General features: G+C 45.6%; 1 protein-coding gene across 1 annotated transcript in view; it reads left to right on the top strand.

The window, feature by feature from the left end:
• Positions 1–856: 856 nt before the first annotated feature.
• The window catches only part of LOC138349847 (leukocyte elastase inhibitor-like), a 31,594-nt gene continuing 5,010 nt past the window's right edge, over positions 857–27,440 (top strand). Inside the window, exons 1-5 of the mRNA XM_069323622.1 lie at positions 857–982; positions 13,071–13,394; positions 13,531–13,669; positions 19,327–19,570; positions 23,576–23,829. Coding sequence (XP_069179723.1) covers positions 13,072–13,394; positions 13,531–13,669; positions 19,327–19,570; positions 23,576–23,829 — 960 coding nt within the window. The 5' untranslated portion in view covers positions 857–982; position 13,071. The remainder of the gene's footprint in view (positions 983–13,070; positions 13,395–13,530; positions 13,670–19,326; positions 19,571–23,575; positions 23,830–27,440) is intronic.

Raw genomic sequence — 27,440 nt, 5'->3', positions numbered from 1 at the left:
AAGCACTTCACTCTCGCAACACAACAACAACATCACTATAACAACACATCATCAACAAGAACATCAACAAGGGAACATCAACCACAACAACAACAACAACAAGAGCCAGCATGACAACATTTGAGTGAATTCCCATGAACAAAACAGGAAAATTTTTCCGAGATATTATCTTACACATCACCTCAGGTGGTGTTGTTGACCCTTGTGGACGCCTGCTGGTAGATACTGGGGGAGGGTGGGGAGGGCCGGCGGTGGGGAGGGCCGGCGGTGGGGAGGGTCGGCGGTGGGGAGGGTCGGCGGTGGGGGTGGGGGGGAGGGGGTAAACGAGAATACCGGCGGTGGAGAGGAGAGAGGGTGGAGAGGAGACAGGGTGGAGAGGAGACAGGGTGGAGAGGAGACAGGGTGGAGAGGAGACAGGGTGGAGAGGAGACAGGGTGGGGAGGAGACAGGGTGGAGAGGAGACAGGGTGGAGAGGAGACAGGGTGGAGAGGAGACAGGGTGGAGAGGAGACACAGAGGGAGGAGACAGGGTGGAGAGGAGACAGGGTGGAGAGGAGACAGGGTGGGGAGGAGACAGGGTGGGGAGGAGACAGGGTGGGGAGGAGACAGGGTGGGGAGGAGACAGGGTGGAGAGGAGACAGGGTGGAGAGGAGACAGGGTGGAGAGGAGACAGGGTGGAGAGGAGACAGGGTGGAGAGGAGAGAAGGTGAGATGAGACAGGGGTGGGAGGAGACAGGGGTGGGAGGAGACAAGGGTGGGAGGAGACAGGGGTGGGAGGAGACAGGGTGGGAGGAGACAGGGTGGGAGGAGTCTGGGTGGGAGATGTATATAAGAAATGCTGCCTAGTTTTTGGCCAAACCATCGTCAGCTGTTGCCTGCTGCTGCTGCTGCTGTCGGTCTCTGCTGCTGCTGCTGTCTGCTGCTTCTGCTGCTGCTGATGCTGTTGTCTGCTTGTCTTGTTCTCTCGTCGCTTCAGTTGTGAGGTAATTATACATGGCTTGTACACGATCAGTGGCCGGAGTATTTGGCCATATTCTCCCGCCCACCATATTCCACCACCACCATATTCTACCACCACCATATTCTACCACCACCATATTCCACCACCACCATATTCTACCACCACCATATTCTACCACCACCATATTCTACCACTACCATATTCCACCACCACCATATTCCACCACCACCATATTCCACCACCACCATATTCCACCACCACCATATTCTACCACTACCATATTCTACCACCACCATATTCCACCCCCATCATTTTCTACCACCATATTCTCCCGCCCACCATATTCCACCACCACCATATTCTACCACCACCATATTCTACCACCACCATATTCTACCACCATTATATTCTACCACCACCATATTCTACCACCACAATATTCTACACCCACAATATTCTACCACCACCATATTCTACCACCACCATATTCTACCACCACCATATTCTACCACCACCATATTCTACCACCACAATATTCTACACCCACAATATTCTACCACCACCGTATTCTACCACTACCATATTCTGCCACCACAATATTCTACCACCACAATATTCTACCACCACCATATTCTACCACCACCATATTCTACCACCACCATATTCTACCACCACCATATTCTACCACCATAATATTCTTCACCCACAATATTCTTCCACCATTATAATCTACCACCACCATATTTTACCACCACTGTATTCTACCACCACTGTATTCTACCACCACTGTATTCTACCACCACTGTATTCTACCACCACTGTATTCTACCACCACTGTATTCTGCCACCACAATATTCTACCACCACAATATTCTACCACCACAATATTCTACACCCACAATATTCTACCACCACAATATTCTACCACCACAATATTCTACCACCACCATATTCTACCACCACCATATTCTACCACCACCATATTCTACCACCACCATATTCTACCACCATAATATTCTTCACCCACAATATTCTACCACCATTATAATCTACCACCACCATATTCCACCCCCACCATATTCTACCACCACCATATTCTACCACCACAATATTCTACCACCACCATATTCTACCACCACCATATTCTACCACCATAATATTCTTCACCCACAATGTTCTACCACCATTATAATCTACCACCACCATATTCTGCCACCACCATATTCTACCACCACCATATTCTACCACCACAATATTCTACCACCACCATATTCTACCACCATAATATTCTTCACCCACAATATTCTACCACCATTATAATCTACCACCACCATATTCCACCCCCACCATAATCTACACCAACAATATTCTACCACCACAATATTCTACCACCACCATATTCTACCACCACCATATTCTACCACCATAATATTCTTCACCCACAATATTCTACCACCATTATAATCTACCACCACCATATTCTGCCACCACCATAGTCTACCACCACAATATTCTGCCACCACCATATTCTGCCACCACCATATTCAACCACCACCATATTCTACCACCACCATATTCTACCACCACCATATTCTACCACCACCATATTCTACCACCACCATATTCTACCACCACCATATTCTACCACCACCATATTCTACCACCACCATATTCTACCACCACCATATTCTACCACCACCATATTCTACCACCACCATAGTCTGCCACCACAATATTCTACCACCACCATATTCTACCACCACCATATTTTACCACCACCATATTCTACCACCACAATATTCTGCCACCACCATATTCTACCACCACCATATTCTACCACCACCATATTCTACCACCACCATATTCTACCACCACCATATTCTACCACCACAATATTCTACCACCACAATATTCTACCACCACCATATTCTACCACCACCATATTCTACCACCACCATATTCTACCGCCACCATATTCTACACCCACAATATTCTCCCACCACCATATTCTACCACCACCATATTCTACCACCACCATATTCTACCACCACCATATTCTACCACCACCATATTATTGGGAGCAGCGCCAAGTATTAAGTTGAACAGGAAATAGAGTTTAAAAATAATCAGCGCTGCAGGCTGTGGAGGCCAGGCTGTGGAGGCCAGGCTGTGGAGGCCAGGCTGGGGACGCCAGGATGGGGAAGCCAGGCTGTGGAGGCCAGGCTGTGGAGGCCAGGCTGTGGAGGCCAGGCTGGGGAGGCCAGGCTGGGGTGAACAGGCTGGGGACGCCAGGCTGTGGAGGCCAAGCTGGGGAGGCCAGGCTGGGGAGGCCAGGCTGGGGAGGCCAGGCTGGGGAGGCCAGGCTGGGGAGGAGAGGTTGGGGAGGCCAGGCTGGGGAGGCCAGGCTGGGGAGGCCAGGCTGGGGAGGCCAGGCTGGGGAGGACAGGCTGGGGAGGCCAGGCTGGGGAATCCAGGCTGGGGAGGCCAGGCTGGGGAGGCCAGGCTGGGGAGGCCAGGCTGGGGAGGACAGGCTGGGGAGGCCAGGCTGGGGAGGCCAGGCTGGGGAGGACAGGCTGGGGAGGACAGGCTGGGGAGGCCAGGCTGGGGAGGACAGGCTGGGGAGGAGAGGCTGTGGAGGCCAGGCTGGGGAGGCGAGGCTGGGGAGGAGAGGCTGGGGAGGCCAGGCTGGGGAGGCCAGGCTGGGGAAGCCAGGCTGGGGAGGCGAGGCTGGGGAGGCGAGGCTGGGGAGGCGAGGCTGGGGAGGCGAGGCTGGGGAGGACAGGCTGGGGAGGACAGGCTGGGGAGGACAGGCTGGGGAGGACAGGCTGGGGAGGAGAGGCTGTGGAGGCCAGGCTGTGGAGGCCAGGCTGGGGAGGCCAGGCTGGGGAGGCCAGGCTGGGGAGGCCAGGCTGGGGAGGCCAGGCTGGGGAAGCCAGGCTGGGGAGGCCAGGCTGGGGAGGCCAGGCTGGGGAGGCCAGGCTGGGGAGGCGAGGCTGGGGAGGCGAGGCTGGGGAGGACAGGCTGGGGAGGACAGGCTGGGGAGGACAGGCTGGGGAGGACAGGCTGTGGAGGCCAGTCTGGGGAGGCGAGGCTGGGGAGGAGAGGCTGGGGAGGCCAGGCTGGGGAGGCCAGGCTGGGGAGGACAGGCTGGGGAGGCCAGGCTGGGGAGGCCAGGCTGGGGAGGACAGGCTGGGGAGGCCAGGCTGGGGAGGCCAGGCTGGGGAGGACAGGCTGGGGAGGCCAGGCTGGGGAGGACAGGCTGGGGAGGACAGGCTGGGGAGGCCAGGCTGGGGAGGACAGGCTGGGGAGGAGAGGCTGTGCAGGCCAGGCTGGGGAGGCGAGGCTGGGGAGGCGAGGCTGGGGAGGAGAGGCTGGGGAGGCCAGGCTGGGGAGGCCAGGCTGGGGAGGCCAGGCTGGGGAGGAGAGGCTGGGGAGGCCAGGCGTGGGAGGCCAGGCTGGGGAGGCCAGGCTGGGGAGGACAGGCTGGGGAGGAGAGGCTGGGGAGGCCAGGCTGGGGAGGCCAGGCTGGGGAGGCGAGGCTGGGGAGGCCCCGTCAAGAAAAGGAAGGAGGGAATTAGATTCCCATTCAACCTTGAAATGGATGGAAGGAGCCAGATTGTTACGAGAGGAGAGAAAAGGCTGGAAAAGACTAAGGTCATGAGGCCATGAAGCAAAATGTTATCAACATAGCGAAGCCAGAGAGAGGGACGAGTATCAATAGAAGGAAGAAGAACAGTTTCAAAGTGTTCCACGTAGAGATTGGCAAGATCAGGGCAAAGAGAGGAACCCATATATGGTGTGTGTGTGTGAGTGTGTGTGTGTGTGTGTGTGAGTAGTGGGTGTGTGTGTGTGAGTAGTGGGTGAGTGTGTGGGTGGCTGTGGTAGGTACTTACCTAGTTGTGCTTGCAGGGGTTGAGCTCTGGCTCTTTTGTCTCGTGTCTCAACTGTCAGTCAACTAATGTACAGGTTCCTGAGTCTACGGAGCTCTATCATATCTACACTTGAAACTGTTTATATGGAGCCTCCACCATATCACTTCCTAATGCATTCCATTTGTCAACTACTCCGACACTGAAACAATTCTTTCTAATGTCTCTTTGGCTCATTTGGGCACTCAATTTCCACCTGTGTCCCCTAGTGCGTGTGCCTCTTGTGTTAAATAGTCTTTCTTTATCTACCCAATCAATTCCATTGAGAATCTTGTATGTGATGATCATGTCCCCCCCTAACTCTTCTGTCTCCCAGTGACGTGAGGTTCAATTCTCTCTAGGTGAGGTGAGGTCTGTCCTTGTAGCTTATACCCCCTCAGTTCGGGTACTTGTTTGGTGGCAAACCTTTGAACCTTTTCCAGTTTTGTCTTATCCTTGACTAGATATGAACTCCATGCTGGAGCCGCATACTCCAGGATTGTCTGACCTATGTGGTATACAAAGTTCTGAATGATTCCTAACACAAGTTTCTAAAGGCCGCTCTTATGTTAGCCAACATGGCATATGCCACTGATGTTATCCTCTTGATATGGGCTTCAGGGGACAGGTCTGGCGTGATATCAACCCCCAAGTCTTTCGCTCTCTCTATGACTCTTGAAGAATTTTATCTCCCAAATGATAACTTGTATCTGGTTTCCTGCTCCTTTCACCTATCTTCATTACATTATATTTGCTTGGGTTAAACTCTAACAACAATTTGTTTGACCATTCCTTCAGTTTGTCCAGGTCTTCTTGAAGCCTCAAGCCATTCTCCTCTGTCCTAATACTTCTCATAATTTTGGCGTCGTCAGAAAACATTGATGGGAATGAGTCTATACCCTTTGGGAGATCATTTACGTATATCAGAAACAGGATTGGTCCGAGTACAGAGCCCTGGGGACTCCACTGGTGACTTCACGCCAATCTGAGGTCTCACCGCTCACTGTATCTCTCTTCTTCCTATTACTTAGGTACTCCCTTATCCACTGGAGCGCCCTACCAGTTACTCCTGCCTGTTTCTCCAGCTTATGCATCAACCTCTTTTGGGGCACTGTGTCAGAGGCTTTCCGGCAGTCAAAGAAAATGCAGTCCGCCCATCCTTCTCTTTTTTGCTTAATCTTTGTCAACTGATCATAGAATTCTATTAAGCCTGTAAGGCAAGATTTACCCTCTCTGAACCCCTGTTGATGGGTTCTCACAAAGTCCCTTCTCTCCAGATGTGTTACTAGGTTTTTTCTCACGATCTTTTTTATCATCTTGCAATATATTCAAGTTAAGGACACTGGCCTGTAGTTCAGTGCCTCTTGTCTGTCACCCTTTTTAAATATTGGGACTACATTAGCCGTCTTCCATATTTCTGATAGGTGTCTCGTTTCCTGTGACCTACTATACACTATGACAAGTGGCAAGCAAGTAGCAATCTATGGCAAGTAGCAAGCAAAGGGCTTCTGCACACTCTTTCAATATCCATGGTGAGATTCCACATGCGACAAGAGCCTTTCTCACGCTCAGATCCAACAGATGCCTCTTGACCTCATCTCTTGTAATTCCGAACCCTTCTAAGGCCGCCCGGTTTACTGCACCTCTCCTAGAGCTGTGACCTCACCTCGTTCTATAGTGAGGACCTCCTGGAACCTCTTGTTGAGTTCTTCACACACCTTTTTGTTATTTTATGTGTACCTGTCCTCACCCGTTTAATCACCTGTTCCTTCACTGTTGTTTTCCTCCTGATGTGACTGTGGAGTATCTTTGGTTCGATCTGGGCTTTATTAGCTATATAATTTTCAAACTTTTTCTCAGCTTCTCTTCTCGCAGTAACGTTCCCGGTTCTCTGGTATCTCTCTGCCTTCTGTTGTTCTGTTATTTCGGAAATTCCTACATGCCCTTTTGTTCAGTTCCTTTGCTTCCATATATAGCCTATTAAACTATGGTTTATTTTTTTGCTTTTCGGTTTTTCCTTTTGGTGAGGGACAAACCTGTTTACTGCCTCCTGACACTTTTGGGTAGCACAGTCCATCATGTCTTGTACAGACTTAATTCTGAGTTCTGTGTCCCTTAGTATATCTCTTAGGAATTTTCTCATCTCATAATTTCCCTTTCGGTACGGCAGCCATTTTATTTCCTATTTTTTTTTTTTTTGGGGGGGGGGGGGAGGGCAGATAAATCCTAGCTCTACCAAGTATTCATATATTAATACACTGTGATCACTCATTCCCAAGGATGCTTCCAATTTAACTTCCCTTATATCCGTCTCATTTAGAGTAAATATCAGATCAAGCATGGCTGGTTCATCCTCTCCTCTCATTCTTGTCGGTCCCTTGATGTGTTGGCTTAGAAAGTTTCTTGTTGCCACGTCCAGCAGCTTAGCTCTCCATGTGTCTGGTCTTCCATGTGGGTCTCTGTTCTGTCAATCTATCTTCCCATGGTTGAAGTCTCCCTTGATTAGTAGTCTGGATACGTTCCTGATAGCGACAGAAGCTGCTCTCTCTATTATATTAATAGTGGCCATGTAGTTTCTACCATATTCCTGTCTGGGTCTTCTGTCGTTTGGTGGGGGGTTATATATGACTACTACTATAATTTTTGTTCCTCCAATTGCTATGGTACCTGTTATGCAGTCACTGAAATCTTCACAGCCCTGAATAACCATCTCCTCAAAACTTCAGTATTTTCTTATCAGCGGAGCTACACCACCTCCTCCTCCTCTTCCTTCTCTCTCTTTCCTCACTACATAGTAGTCCTGTGGTAACACTGCATTTGTTATGGTTTTCATCAGCTTTTCTTCTGTGAGTGCTATTATGTCTGGGTTTTCTTCTAGTGCCCATTCTCCAAGTTCGCTTGTTTTATTTGTAATCCCATATATGTCAGTGTACATTGCCTTGAAGCTCACTTCTGTTCATTCTCATGTTCCATTCTTGGTGAGCGTTCTGCTAATGGAGGAAGCTGTTCCATTGGTGTGAGGATTTATGAGGTGGTTAACAGGGTCTCAGAGGATACTGGGTGAGGGATGGGGGGTCAAGGGAAGGTGGGATAGGGAGGGAATGGGGTATGGAGGGAGAGGGGATATAGAGGATATGGAGTGAGGGGGAGGGGTGATAGGGAGGGTATGGGATGAAGGGGAAGCGGGGACAGGGAGGGGGACATGGTTGGAATGGGGTAGGGGTGACAGGGTCAGTTCGGGGTGAGAGGTCTCACATCACGGGTATTTGAGCTGGTTGTGGATTTTAAAACCCAAAAATGATCTCTGGTCATTGCACCAGACTGTTACTTGCATACAGGTGGACAGCGTTCTCAATCACTCCCCGACAGAAATAAACAGCCAACCTCGGCAGCCACTCTCCCGCTACCGTCGGTTGACCAGCAATGGACACTTAGGTGCTTGTAATTTACCTAGGAGAGTACTCTGTATGCATCTTGATCTTGGGGAGGGGTTCAGCGTCACCTACTTAGCGGTGTGGCTCCCAACCTGGCCTCGTTGTCTTGTGTACACACACCCTACTCGAGCTGTCGTGACTCCCCACTCTCTCCTTGTTTGGAATGATCTCCTAAATACCCCTTTTGTGAATTAGTGTCTACTATCACCCTATCTGCAGCCATGACCATCTTTCTTTCTCTCCCTTTCTGGGAAACCTCACCAGCACAAGGGCAAAAGCCACCTAACATTTATTATACAAAGAAAACGTACATAATTCATGACATATAAAATTGAACATCACCATACAACGGTCTAAGCTGCTACAACCCAGTAGCGCTCCAAATCATATCCTGGCTTCACCAGCTCTCCATAGCAAGTGGCTGCACAACTCTGGGCTTTCCACTTACTACTCCCTCACTGTTTGAGGCGGAAATCCTGTGACAACATTACCGTATCCACAACTCTAAAATTATATGAAACTCTGTTTGAGGCTGAAATACCTGAAACATCTATATAAGTACCCCCATCAAAAGAAGAAATCAATCTCTCGCCTTACTCTGCGTCTTACATGCCAATACGCACTCAAGCACTCCCTTATACAATCATGTGTCCACAATGGACCTCTGTTCTTCTCTTAGAGGCACTTTAATCAATGCATATATCTGGGTCCTCCAAAACATCAGGAAAGACACTTCTGCAGTTCTCCCAGTCTACTGCAAAACGAAGTCCTGCTCCAACATCAGTGATGCTTCTCCACTGATTCTATAAGGAAACGTGTAGCTTCCCTACACTGCTTGAAGTCAACTCCTCACTATGGAGTTCTGCTCTACCACAGAGTTCAGCATACACTTCTTCTCCGACCTCGAAGTTCCTCCATTAACTTCTTTTCCAACCTCGAAGTTCCTCCAATCACTTCTTCCCAAACATACCTGCAATCCTATTACCATGCCAAGAAAAATGTTTACCTGATAAAACATAAGTAATAAACCTATATCTTAGTACTAAAACTTGCCCTCTGACAACGCTTCGCGCTGTCCAACCGTGATGGGTGCTCCCCCATCCTGGTCGGATCCAAGTTGGAAACATGTCTTGACATGCCACGGAGTTTCCCTCCGGCCATGTCACTGGGGGTCGTTGCTCCTCAGTTGTTCACCAGACACGGGAGTGTGAGGGGTGCATCGCTCCTCCCGCCAGCATGTCCACTCAACTCCAACACCCTATATTTGCTAACTGGCTCAATAAAATTACCACCCAACATATATACATATGTTCACTATGATCGTTGGGCACATGATCAAACACTGATAGCTAATCTAACAACTGATTAAACAGGCTTAATGCAGGGATCTATGACGCAGGGTGCTCACTCCCTGGTGCTCAACATGACGCTCACACAGGCCGCCCACAAAAATCGCTATAAGACTGCTTCACAAGGCTTCTTCTAGTCCTGACTTGAGTACATTGAGTCGCCCAGCAGGCTCCACAACAGAAACGCCTGCTTACTTCCTTCGTCTTGAAGGAGCACACATAATTACAATTCCACAAAGGTCTAACTCCTGTTCTAACTCTTCTAACTCTTACCAATGCTCACTTCCAGGTCGCCTCTAATTTATCCAAATCACAGAGAAATGGTGTACTGTGTCCCCAACAGCTTCCTCACACTTGCGAGCAAGTAGCCTTCACTCCACCACTATCACAGGGAACTATTTTCTTCCTCCTTTCAGGAGATCAACAAAGTACAACCATCACTGACAACTGCTGTAGCTCAGGTGAGGTCACAGCGTCCTGCTAGCTTCATGTCATGTCACCAAAGTATCGACATCTCATTTCATGTTACTTATTATCAGATGCTCATCCTCTGCTAGTATTTTTAAATTATTCACTGGCATTTTTTTTCTTTTTTCTTTCTCTGACTTCTTAATCTCAGGTCCGGAAAGCAGAATAACTCTACTTGGGTAGACTTGCTCCACCATGCTACATGGGGTTATAATCGGGGGGAAGGGAGAGTTGACTGAGCATTTGAGTGGGGGCAGGGAGAGTGAGGGTAGGGAGGGTTTCTGTGTGGCAGAGGGTAGTGGTATTGCCCTCCCTCTGGTGTTGCTGGGATGCTGGTTGTGGGTTCCCCCCTTGCCTCTGCGAATATTGTGTTGGGGGCTGTGATTTCCTGGTTTTCTCCTCACACCCTGCACTTCATCCTTGCTTCTGTTGCCATGGCTCTCTCCTCCCTCGACCTGTCCCTCTGGAGGAATACTTATTTGTATTCTCCCACATAGTGTGGATGGCTCTTCCTTTCTAGAATATCCTCCTTCATGGTCTTGTTTGCAAACACTATCTTTATTAGGCAGTCTCTGTCCTTGTTGCACCAGCCCAACCTGAAAAACCTTCTCAATGTTTACTATTCAATTTTTTTCCTATGGGAGCCTTCCTGTTACACACACAAATCATAATAGTGTGATGCATAAAATGGACAAATCCACAAGGGCTGTGGTGAGGGTTTGCACCTACATCTCAGCAGATCTCAGATGCTGCCTTAATCGACTAGGCCATGACATGGTCAAAAGAATTGCAACCGGGAGTTCATTTTCCTTTTCATGGATCCTGCAGTCTCTCCACGACACAAACCCAGGGTTTTACACAATTCCCCCATGCACTCGGGCTCTGTCAGATCCTCTCAGACATAGGCTCGAACCCTCATAACGGCCCTTGTGGATTTGTTCACGAGCCTTCCTGTTCTCTGATGCTCAGAGCTACCACTGATCTTTTTCTTTCTAGCAGCTGACTGGTGCACCCTGCTGCTTCCTGCGAGGTAGCTGCTTGTGTGGCTACCTCCCTCACTGTGGCCATTGCTTCTGAGCTCTTTCCCAGAATTTCAGCAAATGTTTCACGTACAGAGGCATTCCTTTCAGATGAACCATTTCCATCATCCCTTTGGGTGATTATCTGAGGTTCAGTCTCCATATTGTTCTCACTGAGGGTTTTTATCTCCTTCTTTGCTGGGTCAACTCACTTTGCAGGTTGTTTATTTTATACTTCATTTCATGCATCTCCTTCCTGATTTCCTCCCAAACTTGGGAGAACATTTCCTTCATTAAGTCAATTTGACTTTTCCCAGTGCTCTTGATGTGTGTACTTACCTAGTTACTCACCTAGTTGTGTTTGTGAGGGGTTGAGCTCTGGCTCTTTGGTCCCGCTTCTCAACCATTAATTATCTGATGTACAGATTGCTGAGCCTACTGAGCGTCATCTTATCTACATTTGAAGCTGTATTTGGAGTCAGCCTCCACCACATCACTGCCTAATGTGCATTCCACCAGTTAACTACTCTGACACTGAAAAAGTTCTTTCTAATGTCCCTGTGGTTCATTTGGGTACTTAATCTCCACATATGTTCCCTTGTTCCTGTACCACCCATGTTAAAAAATTTATCCTTATCTACTCTGTCAATTCCTCAGAGAATTTTATCAGTAGTGATCATGTCTCCCCTTACTCTTCTGCCTTCCAGTGTCACCGTGTGTGTGTGTGTGTGTGTGTGTGTGTGTGTGTGTGTGTGTGTGTGTGTGTGTGTGTGTGTGTGTGTACTCACCTAGTTGTGTTTGCGGGGGTTGAGCTCTGGCTCTTTGGTCCCGCCTCTCAACCGTCAATCAACAGGTGTACAGATTCCTAAGCCTATCGGGCTCTGTCATATCTACACTTGAAACTGTGTATGGAGTCAGCCTCCACCACATCACCCCCTAATGCATTCCATTTGTCAACCACTCTGACACTAAAAAAGTTCTTTCTAATATCTCTGTGGCTCATTTGGGCACTCAGTTTCCACCTGTGTCCCCTTGTGCGTGTTCCCCTTGTGTTAAATAGACTGTCTTTATCTACCCTATCAATTCCCTTCAGAATCTTGAATATGGTGATCATGTCCCCCCTAACTCTTCTGTCTTCCAGCGAAGTGAGGTTTAATTCCCGTAGTCTCTCCTCGTAGCTCATACCTCTCAGCTCGGGTACTAGTCTGGTGGCAAACCTTTGAACCTTTTCCAGTTTAGTCTTATCCTTGACTAGATATGGACTCCATGCTGGGGCTGCATACTCCAGGATTGGCCTGACATATGTGGTATACAAAGTTCTGAATGATTCTTTACACAAGTTTCTGAATGCCGTTCGTATGTTGGCCAGCCTGGCATATGCCGCTGATGTTATCCGCTTGATATGTGCTTGATATGTGTGTGTGTGTGTGTGTGTGTGTGTGTGTGTGCAGTGGGTGAGTGTCTATAGTGGGTGAATGTATAGTGCCTCACCACCACACATCACCAACACCCATCACCAATCACCATTACCCATCACCACCGCCCATCACCACCACCCCCCACCACCACCCATCACCACCACCCATCACCACCACCCATCACCACCACCCCTCACCAACACCCATCACCAACACCCATCATCACTACGAAGCCTCATCAACACCGCCTATCACCCATTACCACCACCAATCATAACCACCACCCATCACCATCATTCATCACCACCATCACTCACCACCACCCCGCTCCCCCCCCCACCCTCCATCACCACCACCCATCACCAACAAAACTATTACACCACAACTCTCCTCACACGACTGCGAGCTTCTACTTATATAAATATTTAATTCATTACGATATTGGTATTTGTAATATAATGAAGTAGTTATCAGTGTTGGTGGAGCGCCGCTGCTACAGTCCTCTTCCCCACAGTATGAGGAAGCTGAGGTGTGCAGCAGTGTTGGTGGTGACGCTGGTGAGTGTGGTGAGGCCTCAGTGTATCTCCAACAATGACAAGCTGGTGGTGACCTCCCCACCTGACCTGGCCCACATCACCCCCTTCAGCTTGGACCTCTTCAAGCAGCTCTATCCACCCACCGCCACAGGAAACTTTTTCTTCTCGCCCTACAGCGTGTGGACCGCCCTGGTCCTGGCCTACTTTGGGTCTGCTGGCAGGACTCGTCAGCAGCTGCAGGACACCCTTCGTCTCAGAGACCCTTCAACCACTCTGGCTACCTACAGGGCCCTCGACCGTCTGTGAGTCCACTCACATTCCTTACTTGTCATCTTAATTATTATATGTATAATTGAATATTTGAGTCCTCTTTAACTTGTTATTTATGAGCGTTTATAAACGCATGTATTATATATAATAATTAAGATGCCCCTACAGAACCGCAGAGAGACAGAGCAACACGAGTGACTATGTGATAGACTTGGCCAACAAAGTGTATGTGAAGAGCGGCTTCCCTCTTCGGGACTGCATCAGAGATGTCCTTAAGAAAGAGGTGGAGAACATCGACTTCTCACAGGTCAGTCTATTTCTGCATATCACCTTCTGTCTATATTTATTTGTGAAATATTATAATTCACATGAAGCCTCCTGGTCTCGTTACCAGTGTGACAGCAGGGTAGAGTACTTCAAGAGTCCCTCAAGTCCTCGTTACCAGTGTGACAGCAGGGTAGAGCACTTCAGGAGTATCTCCTAGCCTCGTCAACAGTGTGACAACAGGGTAGAGTACTTCAGGAGTATCTCCTAGCCTCGTCAACAGTGTGACAGCAGGGTAGAGAACTTCTAGAGTGCAGACGAGGAGTCACAATAACGTGACTGAAATATGTTGACGAAACCCACACACTAGAAAGTGAAGGGACGACGACGTTTCGGCCCGTCCTGTACGGGCGCCAGAGAGCTGAGTGGATAGCGCTTCGGATTCATAGTCCTGAGGTTCCGGGTTCGATCCCCGATGGAGGCGGAGACAAATGGGCAAAAAGTTTCTTTCATCCTGATGCCCCTGTTACCTAGCAGTAAATAGGTACCTGGGCCCGTACCTGCTGGGTACGGGCCCAGGTACCCGCAGGGCCCCCATGCCCCCAGAAACAGCCTGTAGCAGCCCAGCTGCTACGGGCTGCTTCCTGGGGGGTATGTAACAAAAAGGAGGCCTGGTTGAGGACCGGGCCGCGGGGACGCTAAGCCCTGAAATCATCTCAAGATATCCTAGATATACCATTCTCAAGTCGATTGTGATGAGAGAAGGAGGCGAAGGCAATAAATTGGCAAGAGAGAGATAAGGAGAAGGAAATCATAGAGGAGGAAAAAGCAAGGCAAAAGGTACGAAAGGTAAAGTATAATAAAGGAATAAGAATAATTCTTAAAAAATAAAGGAATAAGAAATAATTCTTAAAAAATAAAGGAATAACAAATAATTAAAATATAATAAAGGAATAAAAAAAAGGATCGTTAGAGAAAACAAGGAAAAAAAAGAAAGAAGCAAACTAAGATAAATGTAAGGGTAAGCCTACATTAGGTCACGCTTGTTAGAAAGTTTAGAGCAGTTGAGTATATACTGTGAAAGGTGAGAGTCAACAGCAATAAAACCAGGACTCAAGTTCATGTTGGTTATGTTGTGTATCAGAGCCGATTCAACACGACGGCGTCTGTGTAGAGGCAGGAAAGATTATTTTGAAGGAAGACCAGTCAATGGAATGATTAGAATCCCAAACATGACAGAAGAGAGCATTGTTTGTGTCTGCAGACTTAACACTTCTTTGTGTTCTTTAAGTCTGTCATTAAGTGTACGGCCAGTTTCACCAAAGTATTGGAGAGGACAAGACGAACAGGAAATAGATTAGACACCAGCGGCATTAGAAGCAGGAGGAGCAGTGTGAACTAGATTGCTGCGAAGTGCGTTAGTTTGTCGAAAGGTGAGTTTTATGTCAAGAGGACGAAAGGTATTAGTAAACGTTTTGAGTTCAGATATGAAGGGAAGGCAGAGCACAGTCCTACTAGAGTTGGAAGCAGGTTTAGCATGAAAGAAATTTCGATTAGCTTGAGAGTAAGCACAGTATATAAAATACAAAGGGTAACCAAGGCGAGAGAATGATTTGTAGATAAAGGCAATTTCAGAATCAAGAAACTGAGGGTCGCTGATGCGTAGAGCGCGGAGGAAGAGAGAGACGAGGACACTTTTCTTAACAGAAGGAGGATGGTAGGAAAAGAAGTGAATGTACATGCCGCTATGCAGTGGTTTGCTGTAGACAGAGAAAGAGAACCCGGACACAGAGCTGTGAACGTGAACGTCAAGAAAAGGAAGGAGGGAATTAGATTCTTATTCAACTTTGATATGGATGGAAGGAGCCTGATTGTTAAGAGAGGAGAGGAAAGGCTGGAAAAGACTAAGGTCATGAGGTCATAAAGAAAAATGTCATCAACATAGCGAAGCCAGAGAGAGAGACGAGTATCAATAGAAGGAAGAAGTAAAAGAACAGTCTCGAAGTATTCCATGTAGAAATTGGCAAGAACAGGGGAGAGAGGGGAACCGATAGCGACACCTAGTTTGAGTGTAATATTTACCGTTGAAAGAGAAGGAGAGTCAATACAGAGTCTAATGAGTTTAAGGAAAACGTCAGTGGGAAGCGGGAGAGGAAGAAGGACCCCAGTAGCCTTCTGTCTAAGGAAAGAGAGAACGTCATCGAGGGGAACATTAGTGAACAGAGAGTCGACATCATGACTAAGCATCTTACAGGATGGCTACAGGCGCAGTCTTTCTATTAAGCCCTGAGAGTGACGAAGGTGGGGAGGGAAAAAAGTGCCAAGGTAAGGCGTCAGGGTTTTAGCGAGCCAGTAGGCAAGAGGATAGCCGACAGAGCCCCGTGAATAAATGATTGGACGAAGAGGAACACCAGGTTTATGAGTCTTAGATAGACCCTAAAAATAAGGAAGAGAAGGGCAGATGACACAAAAACGTTTATTGAGATCGAAGTCAGGAGGACAAAGACTAGAGAGCTGTCTTAGTTTGCGGTTAAAGGAAGCTTTAAGGCGATCCAAAGGGTTAGAAGTTTAGTGGGCATAAGTGCGGGAGTCAGAGAGCAGGACATCTGCTTTCTGGAGGTAGTCCTCACGGTCAAGGACAACCACCGAATTGCCTTTGTCGGAAGGAAGGATAAGAATAGGATTGTTAGATTTCAGGGAGGAAAAGGCAAGCTGGAAGCGACGAGGAAGGTGGTGATTTTTAGAAAACAAGCTGTCAAGTGGTGCCTCGTCACCTTTGTGACAGTAGGGTAGGGTTCTGCCAGAGTCTCTCAAGACCTCGTTACCAGTGTGACAGCAGGATAGAGTACTTCAAGAGTATCTCCTGGCCTCGATACCAGTGTGACAACAGGATAGAGTACTTCAAGAGTATCTCCTGGCCTCGTTACCAGTGTGACAGCAGGATAGAGTACTTCAAGAGTATCTCCTGGCCTCGATACCAGTGTGACAGCAGAATAGAGTACTTCTAAAATATCTCCTAAACTCGTCACCAGTGTGAGAGCAGGGTAGGATGCTTGATGGTGGGGGATGGTAGGGTGATGAGTGTGAGGGGGTGGGTAGGGTGATGCGGGTGAAGGGATGAGGGGACGGTAGAGTGTTGGGTGTGAGGGGTGGGAGGGTAGGGTGAGGGGGGGGAGGGGATGAGGGGACGGTAGGGTGTTGGATGTGAGGGGTGGGAGGGTAGGGTGAGGGGGGGGGAGGGGATGAGGGGACGGTAGGTTGTTGGGTGTGAGGGGTGGGAGGGTAGGGTGAGGGGGGGGAGGGGATGAGGGGACGGTAGGGTGTTGGGTGTGAGGGGTGGGAGGGTAGGGTGAGGGGTGGGAGGGTAGGGTGAGGGGGGGAGGGGATGAGGGGGACGGTAGGGTGTTGGGTTTGAGGGGGGGGAGGGTAGAGTGAGGGGGGAGGGGGAGGGTAGGATGATGAGGGTGCGGGAAAGGTAGGGCGATGAAGGTGACAGGGCAGGGTAGGGTGTTGGGTGTGATGGGGGAGGGGAGGATAGGGAGATAGTGTGAGATGGGGAGGGTAGGGTGGTAGTGTGAGGGGTAGGGTAGGGTTGTGGTGTGAGGCGGGAGGGTAGGGTGATTGTGTGAGGGTGAGGGTTGAGTGGTGGATGTGAGGGGGGGGAGGAGGGGAGGGTAGGGTGATGGTGTAAGGGGGAAGAGTAGGGTGATTGTGTGAGGGTGAGGGTAGGGTGATGGTGTGAGGGGAAGGGTGATGTTGTGAGGGGGAGGGTAGGTTGATCGGGGTGAGGGGAAAGGTAGGGTGATGGTGTGAGGGGGAGGGGAGGGTGATGTTGTGAGGGGGAGAGGGTAGGGTGATGGTGTGAGGGGGAAGGTAGGGTGATGGTGTGAGGGGGAGGGGAGGGTGATATTGTGAGGGGGAGAGGGTAGGGTGATGGTAAGAGGGGGGGTAGGGTGATTGTGTGAGGGGAAGGGTAGGTTGATGGGGGTGAGGGGGGAGGGTAGGGTGATGGTATGAGGGGGAGGGTAGGGTGATGGTATGAGGGGGGAGGGTAGGGTGATGGTATGAGGAGGGATGGTAGGGTGATGGTATGAGGGGGGAGGGTAGGGTGATGGTATGAGGAGGGATGGTAGGGTGATGGTATGAGGGGGAGGGTAGGGTAATGGTATGAGGGGGAGGGTAGGGTGATATTGTGAGGGGGAGAGGGTAGGGTGATGGTAAGAGGGGGGGTAGGGTGATTGTGTGAGGGGAAGGGTAGGTTGATGGGGGTGAGGGGGGAGGGTAGGGTGATGGTATGAGGGGGGAGGGTAGGGTGATGGTATGAGGGGGAGGGTAGGGTGATGGTATGAGGGGGGAGGGTAGGGTGATGGTATGAGGGGGGAGGGTAGGGTGATGGTATGAGGAGGGATGGTAGGGTGATGGTATGAGGGGGAGGGTAGGGTAATGGTATGAGGAGGAGGGTAGGGTTATGGTGATGGTCGTGTATCATCACCCCACCCGATGGTTGGGGAGACAAGGGTGATGACACACGACACCATGTTATGGTGTCTTGTGCACCATCACTAAGGTCTTGTCTGAACACCTGAGCTGTGGTCACCACCATGTTATGGTGTCTTGTGCACTATCACTAAGGTCTTGTCTGAACACCTGAGCTGTAGTCACCACCATGTTATGGTGTCTTGTGCACTATCACTAAGGACTTGTCTGAACACCTGAGCTGTGGTCACCACCATGTTATGGTGTCTTGTGCACTATCACTAAGGTCTTGTCTGAACACCTGAGCTGTGGTCACCATCATGTTATGGTGTCTTGTGCACTATCACTAAGGTCTTGTCTGAACACCTGAGCCGTGGTCACCACCATGTTATGGTGTCTTGTGCACTATCACTAAGGTCTTGTCTGAACACCTGAGCTGTGGTCACCACCATGTTATGGTGTCTTGTGCACCATCACTAAGGTCTTGTCTGAACACCTGAGCTGTGGTCACCACCATGTTATGGTGTCTTGTGCACCATCACTAAGGTCTTGTCTGAACACCTGAGCTGTGGTCACCACCATGTTATGGTGTCTTGTGCACTATCACTAAGGTCTTGTCTGAACACCTGAGCTGTGGTCACCACCATGTTATGGTGTCTTGTGCACCATCACTAAGGTCTTGTCTGAACACCTGAGCTGTGGTCACCACCATATTATGGTGTCTTGTGTACCATCACTAAGGTCTTGTCTGAACACCTGAGCTGTGGTCACCACCATGTTATGGTGTCTTGTGCACTATCACTAAGGTCTTGTCTGAACACCTGAGCTGTGGTCACCACCATGTTATGGTGTCTTGTGCACTATCACTAAGGTCTTGTCTGAACACCTGAGCTGTGGTCACCACCATGTTATGGTGTCTTGTGCACCATCACTAAGGTCTTGTCTGAACACCTGAGCTGTGGTGACCACCATGTTATGGTGTCTTGTGCACTATCACTAAGGTCTTGTCTGAACACCTGAGCTTAGATTCTCTACAACAGTTAACTTCCAGTCCTCTGAAATTGGATTCAGAAAACTTTTTTCTTAAAATCCAAAGAACTTCTTTATGTTACTTCTCTAACTCTCTCCCTTGAAAGGTCGGTAGAAACTATTGTCAGCTTATAATGTGATGGATTGAAGAGTCACGTAAAGGCACTGAGCTTAATCTTATCGTTATTTTGACAGGCGGATAAAGCAGCTGCGACAATCAACCAGTTTGTGAACAAAACAACGCGAGGCAAGATCCCAACTGTGGTGACAGAGAGCGACGTGGCACCGACACTGATGGCGTTGGTCAACGCCGTCTACTTCAAAGGTTTCTGGTTGAATCAATTCAACCTAACCCAAACAACCAAGCAGAAGTTCTTCACCACCCCGAGCCAACACAGCCTTGTTGACATGATGACCCAACTTGGAAAATTCAGATTTGGTAAGGTTATATATACATATGCATATGTAAATGCATATGTATATATATATATATATATATATATATATATATATATATATATATATATATGTATATATATATATATATGTATATATATATATATATGTCGTACCTAGTAGCCAGAACGCACTTCTATGCCTACTATTCAAGGCCCGATTTGCCTAATAAGCCAAGTTTTCATGAATTAACAGTTTTTCGACTACCTAACCTACCTAACCTAACCTAACTTTTTTCGGCTACCTAACCTAACCAAACCTATTAAGATAAGTTAGGTTAGGTTAGGTAGGGTTGGTTAGGTTCGGTCATATATCTACGTTATTTTTAACTCCAATAAAAAAGAATTTACCTCATTCGTAATGAAATGGGTAGCTCTATCATTTCATTAGAAAAAAATTAGAGAAAATATATTAATTCAGGAAAACTTGGCTTATTTGGCAAATCGGGCCTTGCATAGTAGGCTGAGAAGTGAGTTCTGGCTACTAGGTACGACATATATATATATATATTTATATATATATATATATATATATATATATATATATATATATATATATATATATATATATATATATATATATATATGTATATATATATATATGTATTGGTGTATACTGGCAGCAGGTTTTCTTTCAAACATGTTTCATTGAATATGACCGCATATTCTGTATTTATTATTTTCTGGTTTAGGGCTTCTATCCCTCTAACTATTTTCTTAGCATCAGGGCTTAATTGAAATAGGAGTTCTCCAAAACTCATTTTCGTACTTTTAAGGTGAAGAAAAGAAGTGATTTACTATAGAGTGTATTACACTTATTTGTATAATTTGCACGACGTTTCGAACCTCCATGGTTCATTCTCAAGTGAACAGATCTTACAATACTAGTTGATTTTATACCCGCATTAGGTCAGGTGATAATACAATGAAGGTGAAAACATGGGGGGATACATAAGGGATAAACATAGGGGCTGCAGAAGGCTTATTGGCCCATACGAGGCATCTCCTATCTAAACACAAAGATTAATCCAGTGTAATTGGCCTGTTATGTTGGACATTGTCTTCTGTGTTGTACATGCTTCTTCTCGAAGCATGTACAAAGGAAGCCTTTTTCATCAGTCCACAAGGAGACATGTATTTACAAATAGACGGAGTAGCAATGGGCTCCCCCTTAGGAGTTTTATTTGCTAATTTTTATATGGGAACCATCGAAGATAGGGTCTTCAGTAGCAGACAAAAACCAACTGTATACTGCCGTTATGTAGATGACATATTCGTAATAGTAAAAGACTCGGATGAACTAATTGACCTAAAAAGACACCTAGAGAGAGAGTCAGTACTCCGATTTACACATGAAAATAGTGAAAATAACAGTCTGCCATTCTTGGATGTACTAATAACAAAAACAGGAACCTCTTTAAGCACCAACGTATATACCAAGCCCACCAACATAGGATTATGCCTGAACGGTAGAAGTGAGTGCCCCCAAAGATACAAAGCCAGTGTTCTCAATGCTTATATTCGTCGAGCGCTTACCCACTGCTCTGAATGGAGCAACGTGAGTAGAGAGTTTGAAAGAGTAACTCAGGTATTGGTGAACAACGGATATAGCAACGCGGAAATAAACGCTGCTATAAGAAGATACTTGGACCGTTGGTATAATTCAGAACCTAGAACAGAAACCACAACACCCCCAATAAAATTATATTACAAATCAACCATGCACAGTGAACATATAAAAGAGGAAAGAATAATGAAAGAAATAATCCGTAAAGGAGTAAAAAGCACTACTCCTAACCAAAACATAAACCTGATAATATTCTACAAAACCAAGAAGACTTCCGAACTCCTTATCAAAAACAGCCCGAAGCCGACGGAGAACCCTCTACAGCAGTCAAGCGTTGTATACATGTACACTTGCCCCCACGAAGGATGTAACCTTCAATGTAAGTACATAGGTATGACGTCGACCAAGCTGACGAGGCGTTTGACATGCCATCTTCAATCTGGTGCCCCTAGGAATCACATGAGACAAGCCCATGACATTACTCTAACAAGAGAAATGTTGAACAAGAATACTTGCATAATAGACAAAACCCAAGATTCAAGAAGATTACAAATTCTTGAGGCAATTCACATAAGAATAGAGCGACCTACCATGAACACCCAAATCACGGAACTATTTACTCTACCCACCATGAGAGTAAGGACAAGACAAGAACATATCGATGCCAACACAGAAGACAATGTCCAACATAACAGGCCAATTACACTGGATTAATCTTAGTGTTTAGATAGGAGATGCCTCGTATGGGCCAATAAGCCTTCTGCAGCCCCTATGTTTATCCCTTATGTATCCCCCCATGTTTTCACCTTCATTGTATTATCACCTGACCTAATGCGGGTATAAAATCAACTAGTATTGTAAGATCTGTTCACTTGAGAATGAACCATGGAGGTTCGAAACGTCGTGCAAATTATACAAATAAGTGTAATACACTCTATAGTAAATCACTTCTTTTCTTCACCTTAAAAGTACGAAAATGAGTTTTGGAGAACTCCTATTTCAATTAAGCCCTGATGCTAAGAAAATAGTTAGAGGGATAGAAGCCCTAAACCAGAAAATAATAAATACAGAATATGCGGTCATATTCAATGAAATATATATGTATATATATATATATATATATATATATATATATATATATATATATATATATATATATATATATATATATATGTATTTATATATGTATATATATATAATTGTGAGGGTACCACCTCTGGTGCCAATGTGGGGACCCATAGCCTCGGAGAAGAAAATAAAAAGTATTCAGAGGAGACCTTGTGGTCTCCTTGTGGTCACTGAACACTAATATTATCTTCTCCTACCACCCCCATTCTTTTGTATGTACACATATATATTTGCTTTATTTGAACCTTGTTACAAAAAAGAAGGTACATATAGGTTACAAAGATGGTTATCATAGGTTGTCGAGTTCCTCCAGCTCCTCAGATGGCGGGCAGGAACCCTGGATGCAGTGCGCATTTCCCCTCTGTATCGCCAAGCTGAGGCGCTGGAAAAGAAAGCTGGCAGCTCTAGGGTCCCTTGTTGTTTCAATGAGCCTAGAACCCAGTTCCTTCAAAAAACTGGTAGCACTTTTACCCTAGGCGCCGAGTGTCTCAGAAGCAATGGGGACAAAATTGTAGTGGTGATCCAGTTACTATATTTACGGGATTTGGCTGCTTCCCTGTGGGTGGCAGCGCCACCTGGTTGTGCAACACTGAGGTTAATGTAGGTGTTAGCCAGAGTTGATACGCACGTGTAGTCCCATGCCAACTGCTTGCCATTCTTCCAGGGGTTCACTGTGATACCATCCGGGCGACCAATAAGAGCATCAGAGTTACGGGGCGTTAGGTAACGGGGCTCTCTTTCAGCTGGGCATCCAGCTGTGGTGAGGCTCCTCTTGATGATGTCGTTAACTTCACTGTGCCTCGAGTGCCATGCCCCTGTGCTTTGGCAGAGTAGGCCACGGTGACCGTACCTATCAGCCACCACCTCGCCGCAAATACACCTATATCTGGTGTGGATTGGGGCAGCAAGGCGGAGGGCCACAGCAATTCGGAGGGCTGAATTGTGCTCAAATAAATACATATATATATATATATATATATATATATATAATATATATATATATATATATATATATATATATATAATGTATATATATATATACATATATATATATATATATATATATATATATATATATATATATATATATATATATATATATATATATATATATATATATATATATAATATTTAGACAGTCCTGAGAGTAAACACTGGTTACAGTGGACTGTGGTTGCAGTAGACTAGTGTGACAGCCCTGAGAGTGAACACTGGTTACAGTGGACTGTGGTTGTAGGAGACAAGTGTGACAGTCCTGAGAGTGAACACTGGTTACAGTGGTCTGTGGTTGCAGGAGTCTCGAGTGAGCTGGGAGCGAAAGTGTTAGAGATGCCGTACAAGGGAAAGGCGGCGTCCATGTTGGTGTTGCTGCCTGACAACACCCCCGGCGGCGCCCCTGGCAAGACCTCCACGCCCCTGGACGCCATGCTGCGGCGCCTCTCCCACGACACCCTCCGCCACGCCCTCACCAACCTGGAAGAGGTGGAAGTAGATCTTCACTTCCCAAGGTTCAAACTGGAGCAGACAATCACTGAGGAACTTAAGGCGGTGAGTAGTCAGGATGTTTTACTTGCATCTCTATATAAATGTTGTCAGTGTTAAGGTAAACATTTATGGAATGTGAGTGTGAGTGTGACACAGACAAGGAGATGACACATTGTGTTTAGCAACGCAGACTCCTGAGGCGATAGTACTTTAAGTAACGTTTTGGTCGAGAGAACTAATGAGCAGCATTACACCAGGCTGTCTACTCTTAATTTAAGGAGTAAATAACAAATATAAGTAAAACCAAACCATAATTTTTATAGGCCTAATATTGCATATATATGTATGTATATATATATATATATATATATATATATATATATATATATATATATATATATATATATATATATATATATATATATATATATATATATGTACTGTATTAGGCCTAGGATTGCTGGTGGAGGTTAATATTGGTAAGGTCTTATACTAAGACATGAGCTGTCTTACCAGTAAGGGTTGAGGGGCCACAGGGCTATCAACACTACAGACCAGGCTTCGCGGGGCGGGTCTCGTCGACACTTAAAATACTTACCAAATTGTAAAGCTGTTTATCCAGACAATTCCTTCAAAAGGTCAGATGTAAGACAAACAAGGAGCAACGGGTTCAAGCTCAATAAGTCACATTGTGGAACACAAAACTGGAGATGCTTTTTGACCCTCAGGTAATAAATCCACGGAACCGCTTACCCGCCGAAGCCGTAAATCCCAAAACTCTTTTGAACTTTAAAATCCAGTTTGAAAAATCACCAGGACAATTGTGGGTTCCTTTGACAAGTCACCGGCTTCCTGTCCTCGTCGAGGCCACGAGAGTTTAGTGTTCCTCAAGTTAATTCAGGTAAAGTTAAGTTGCGGGTAAAGAAGTTTTAGGTGTGTCCAACTTCAATAATACAAAATTAACTTTCTGGTGGTCTATCACTACATATTGATACTTCCTGGTGGTCCAGCACTACTTATTGGTACTTCCTGGAGGTCTATAGTAGTAGGATTGACAGCTTAGCAATAATTTTTTATTTATTTATTTTTTTTTGGAAGATCATATCTGCGGACCATGGTATTGAGCGAACTCCCAAAAAATTCTCGTTGCCGACCACCAGATTGAATGAACTCCCAAAAGTCAGTGCTGCTGACCACTGTATTTAGCGAACTCCCAAAAAGTCATCGCTCTGTCACATAGTTTCAGGCTGATTTTTTTCAGAGTTCAATTTGAGACCAAATTTTTTCAAAGTCCATTTAAAGACCGAAATTTGTCAGCGACTAGTTTATGGCTGATTTTTTTCAGTTTTAATCCTCGCTGCAGTCTTAAAAGAGTTCTTACGGATATAATTAAACTCTACAGACTTGAGCAGATATTTCTTAAAAGTTCATCAGAAGTTAGTTCTTGGACCCGATTCTATATATTTATAAGTGTAGTTTTGCTATTAACCAATCAATTTCCCTGAAATTTAAAACATAATTATTTTAGACAGAAAATAATAAAATATATCATAATTCAACCCATCCTCTTGTTTAGACTGTAGTTATTGTAGCTATGTACACCATAGTATAAATATTGACGTGCTAAGCAATTATATAGTAGAATTTGGTACTATTCATTATATAGTTATAATAAAATTAAGCAATTTTTTAAAAATATTCCTGTGCGTAGTATAGCACACATATGTACTATATTAGGCCTCAGTTAGCGTGTATTAGTCCTAGGAATGTTTGATAAGGTGAGTTTAGGTTGTCTTAGCAACATAGATACAAAAACCTTTTCCGGTTCGTCCAAATTCAATAGAACAGATTTCTACTTTAGGTTTGCGTTGTAAGTCGATATATGTACTATGGTGCTCATCGTTACTATAAGTACTACTAAAACAGGAAGAGGGGCTGCATAATTAGACTGGAAAGATGTTTTGGCCAAGCTGATGGAACGAAGCTTTAATGTTAAAACATTAACATATTCTCTGTCACGAGTGTACAGGATTAAAAGACTCTGAGTCATCCTGACCCAAAACCTAACTTGTAATACATGTTACCTCAACATAGATGATATGAATAAAAGCCTAATAAATATTAAGAATACCTATAGAGACACTGACATATTTTACATGATCATACTATATTTACAATGACATACTTTACATGATCATAGTATACTTGTCGGAAAACCGATACCATTTACTAACTTTTAATACTTTATGCAGATAATATTGCTGCCTTTTTTGTAATAAACAAATTAACTCATAGAAGATGTAGCACAGATTATTTTCTTCAGTAGAAAACGGGGAATATAATTGCCACATGTCGCTATTAGTTTTACCCCCAAATAATGGGAAACATTCTTAATACATCAGTCTTTGGACTGTAAACATCATAAAAATATTTCCATTTAATCAACTTAATTATCAGTACCAAAATAGAGTAAATATGGGCCCTCTAAGCCTCGTGAAGACATCTAGACAAAACAGAGAAGGCATCAGTGGGAGAAGGCCACAGTGAATCACCATTTAAATCTAACAAGTCTCACCAGGGCAAATCGAGCTCCAATAAATTTTCCCTTGGAAAACTGTGTTATGGGTTGTAAAGTGCTCCCATTATCAACACGATCTTTGTCTACAGATCAGGGAGGTGTCCTTACCTGAAACCCATTTATTATCTTTACATTCCTGGCCAGTTATAAATAAAATAAATAAATAAATGTTTATTTAGGTAAGGTACATACATACAAGAAATATTTACAAAGATTGGTTGACTTATAGGTAGAGCTAGTACATACAATGCCTAAAGCCACTATTACGCAAAGCGTTTCGGGCATGAAAAACTTAAATGACAAGCTTAATACTAATTGAACACTTTATGTTAGGTAGATATAGGGTGGGTCGGTTAGAACACTAGTCGAGACAAAATAGGGTGAGCAATATTCTCAGATCTTTATTTAAAAAATTATAATAGTTCCCTGATATAACTGTCATATTAGGTTACTGCTATTATTTGTGAGTGCCCTATGACAGGTGTAATTGAAGAAGAAGAAGCACAGTTAACAACTACTTGGCACAACCAGTACATGTGTTGATGCCAGCCTCAACCACGAGGAGTGTTCATCCATATCCATATCTGCTTGTCTAGGTATCATCCATAAAGATAAGGCCTCCCACATTTAGTTACTAAAATATATAGTCGAATACTGTATTAAATGCACACTTTACATGACTATACTATACTTACACTGACATACTCTACATGACCATACTATACTTACACTGACACTTTACATGACCATATTATACTTAAACTGACACTGTACATGATCATACTATAGTTACACTGACACTGTACATGACCATACTATAGCTACACTGACACACTTTACATGACCATACTATACTTACACTGACACTGTACATGATCATACTATAGTTACACTGACACTGTACATGACCATACTATACTTACACTGACACACTTTACAAGACCATATTATAGTTACACTGACACACTTTACATGACCATACTATACTTACACTGACACTTTACATGACCATACTATACTTACACTGACACTTTACATGACCATACTATACTTACACTGACACTTTACATGATCATACTATAGTTACACTGACACA

Source organism: Procambarus clarkii, chromosome 13 (assembly GCF_040958095.1).
Source record: "Procambarus clarkii isolate CNS0578487 chromosome 13, FALCON_Pclarkii_2.0, whole genome shotgun sequence".
Classification (NCBI taxonomy): domain Eukaryota; kingdom Metazoa; phylum Arthropoda; class Malacostraca; order Decapoda; family Cambaridae; genus Procambarus; species Procambarus clarkii.
This window is presented reverse-complemented; position numbering and strand designations above follow the sequence as displayed.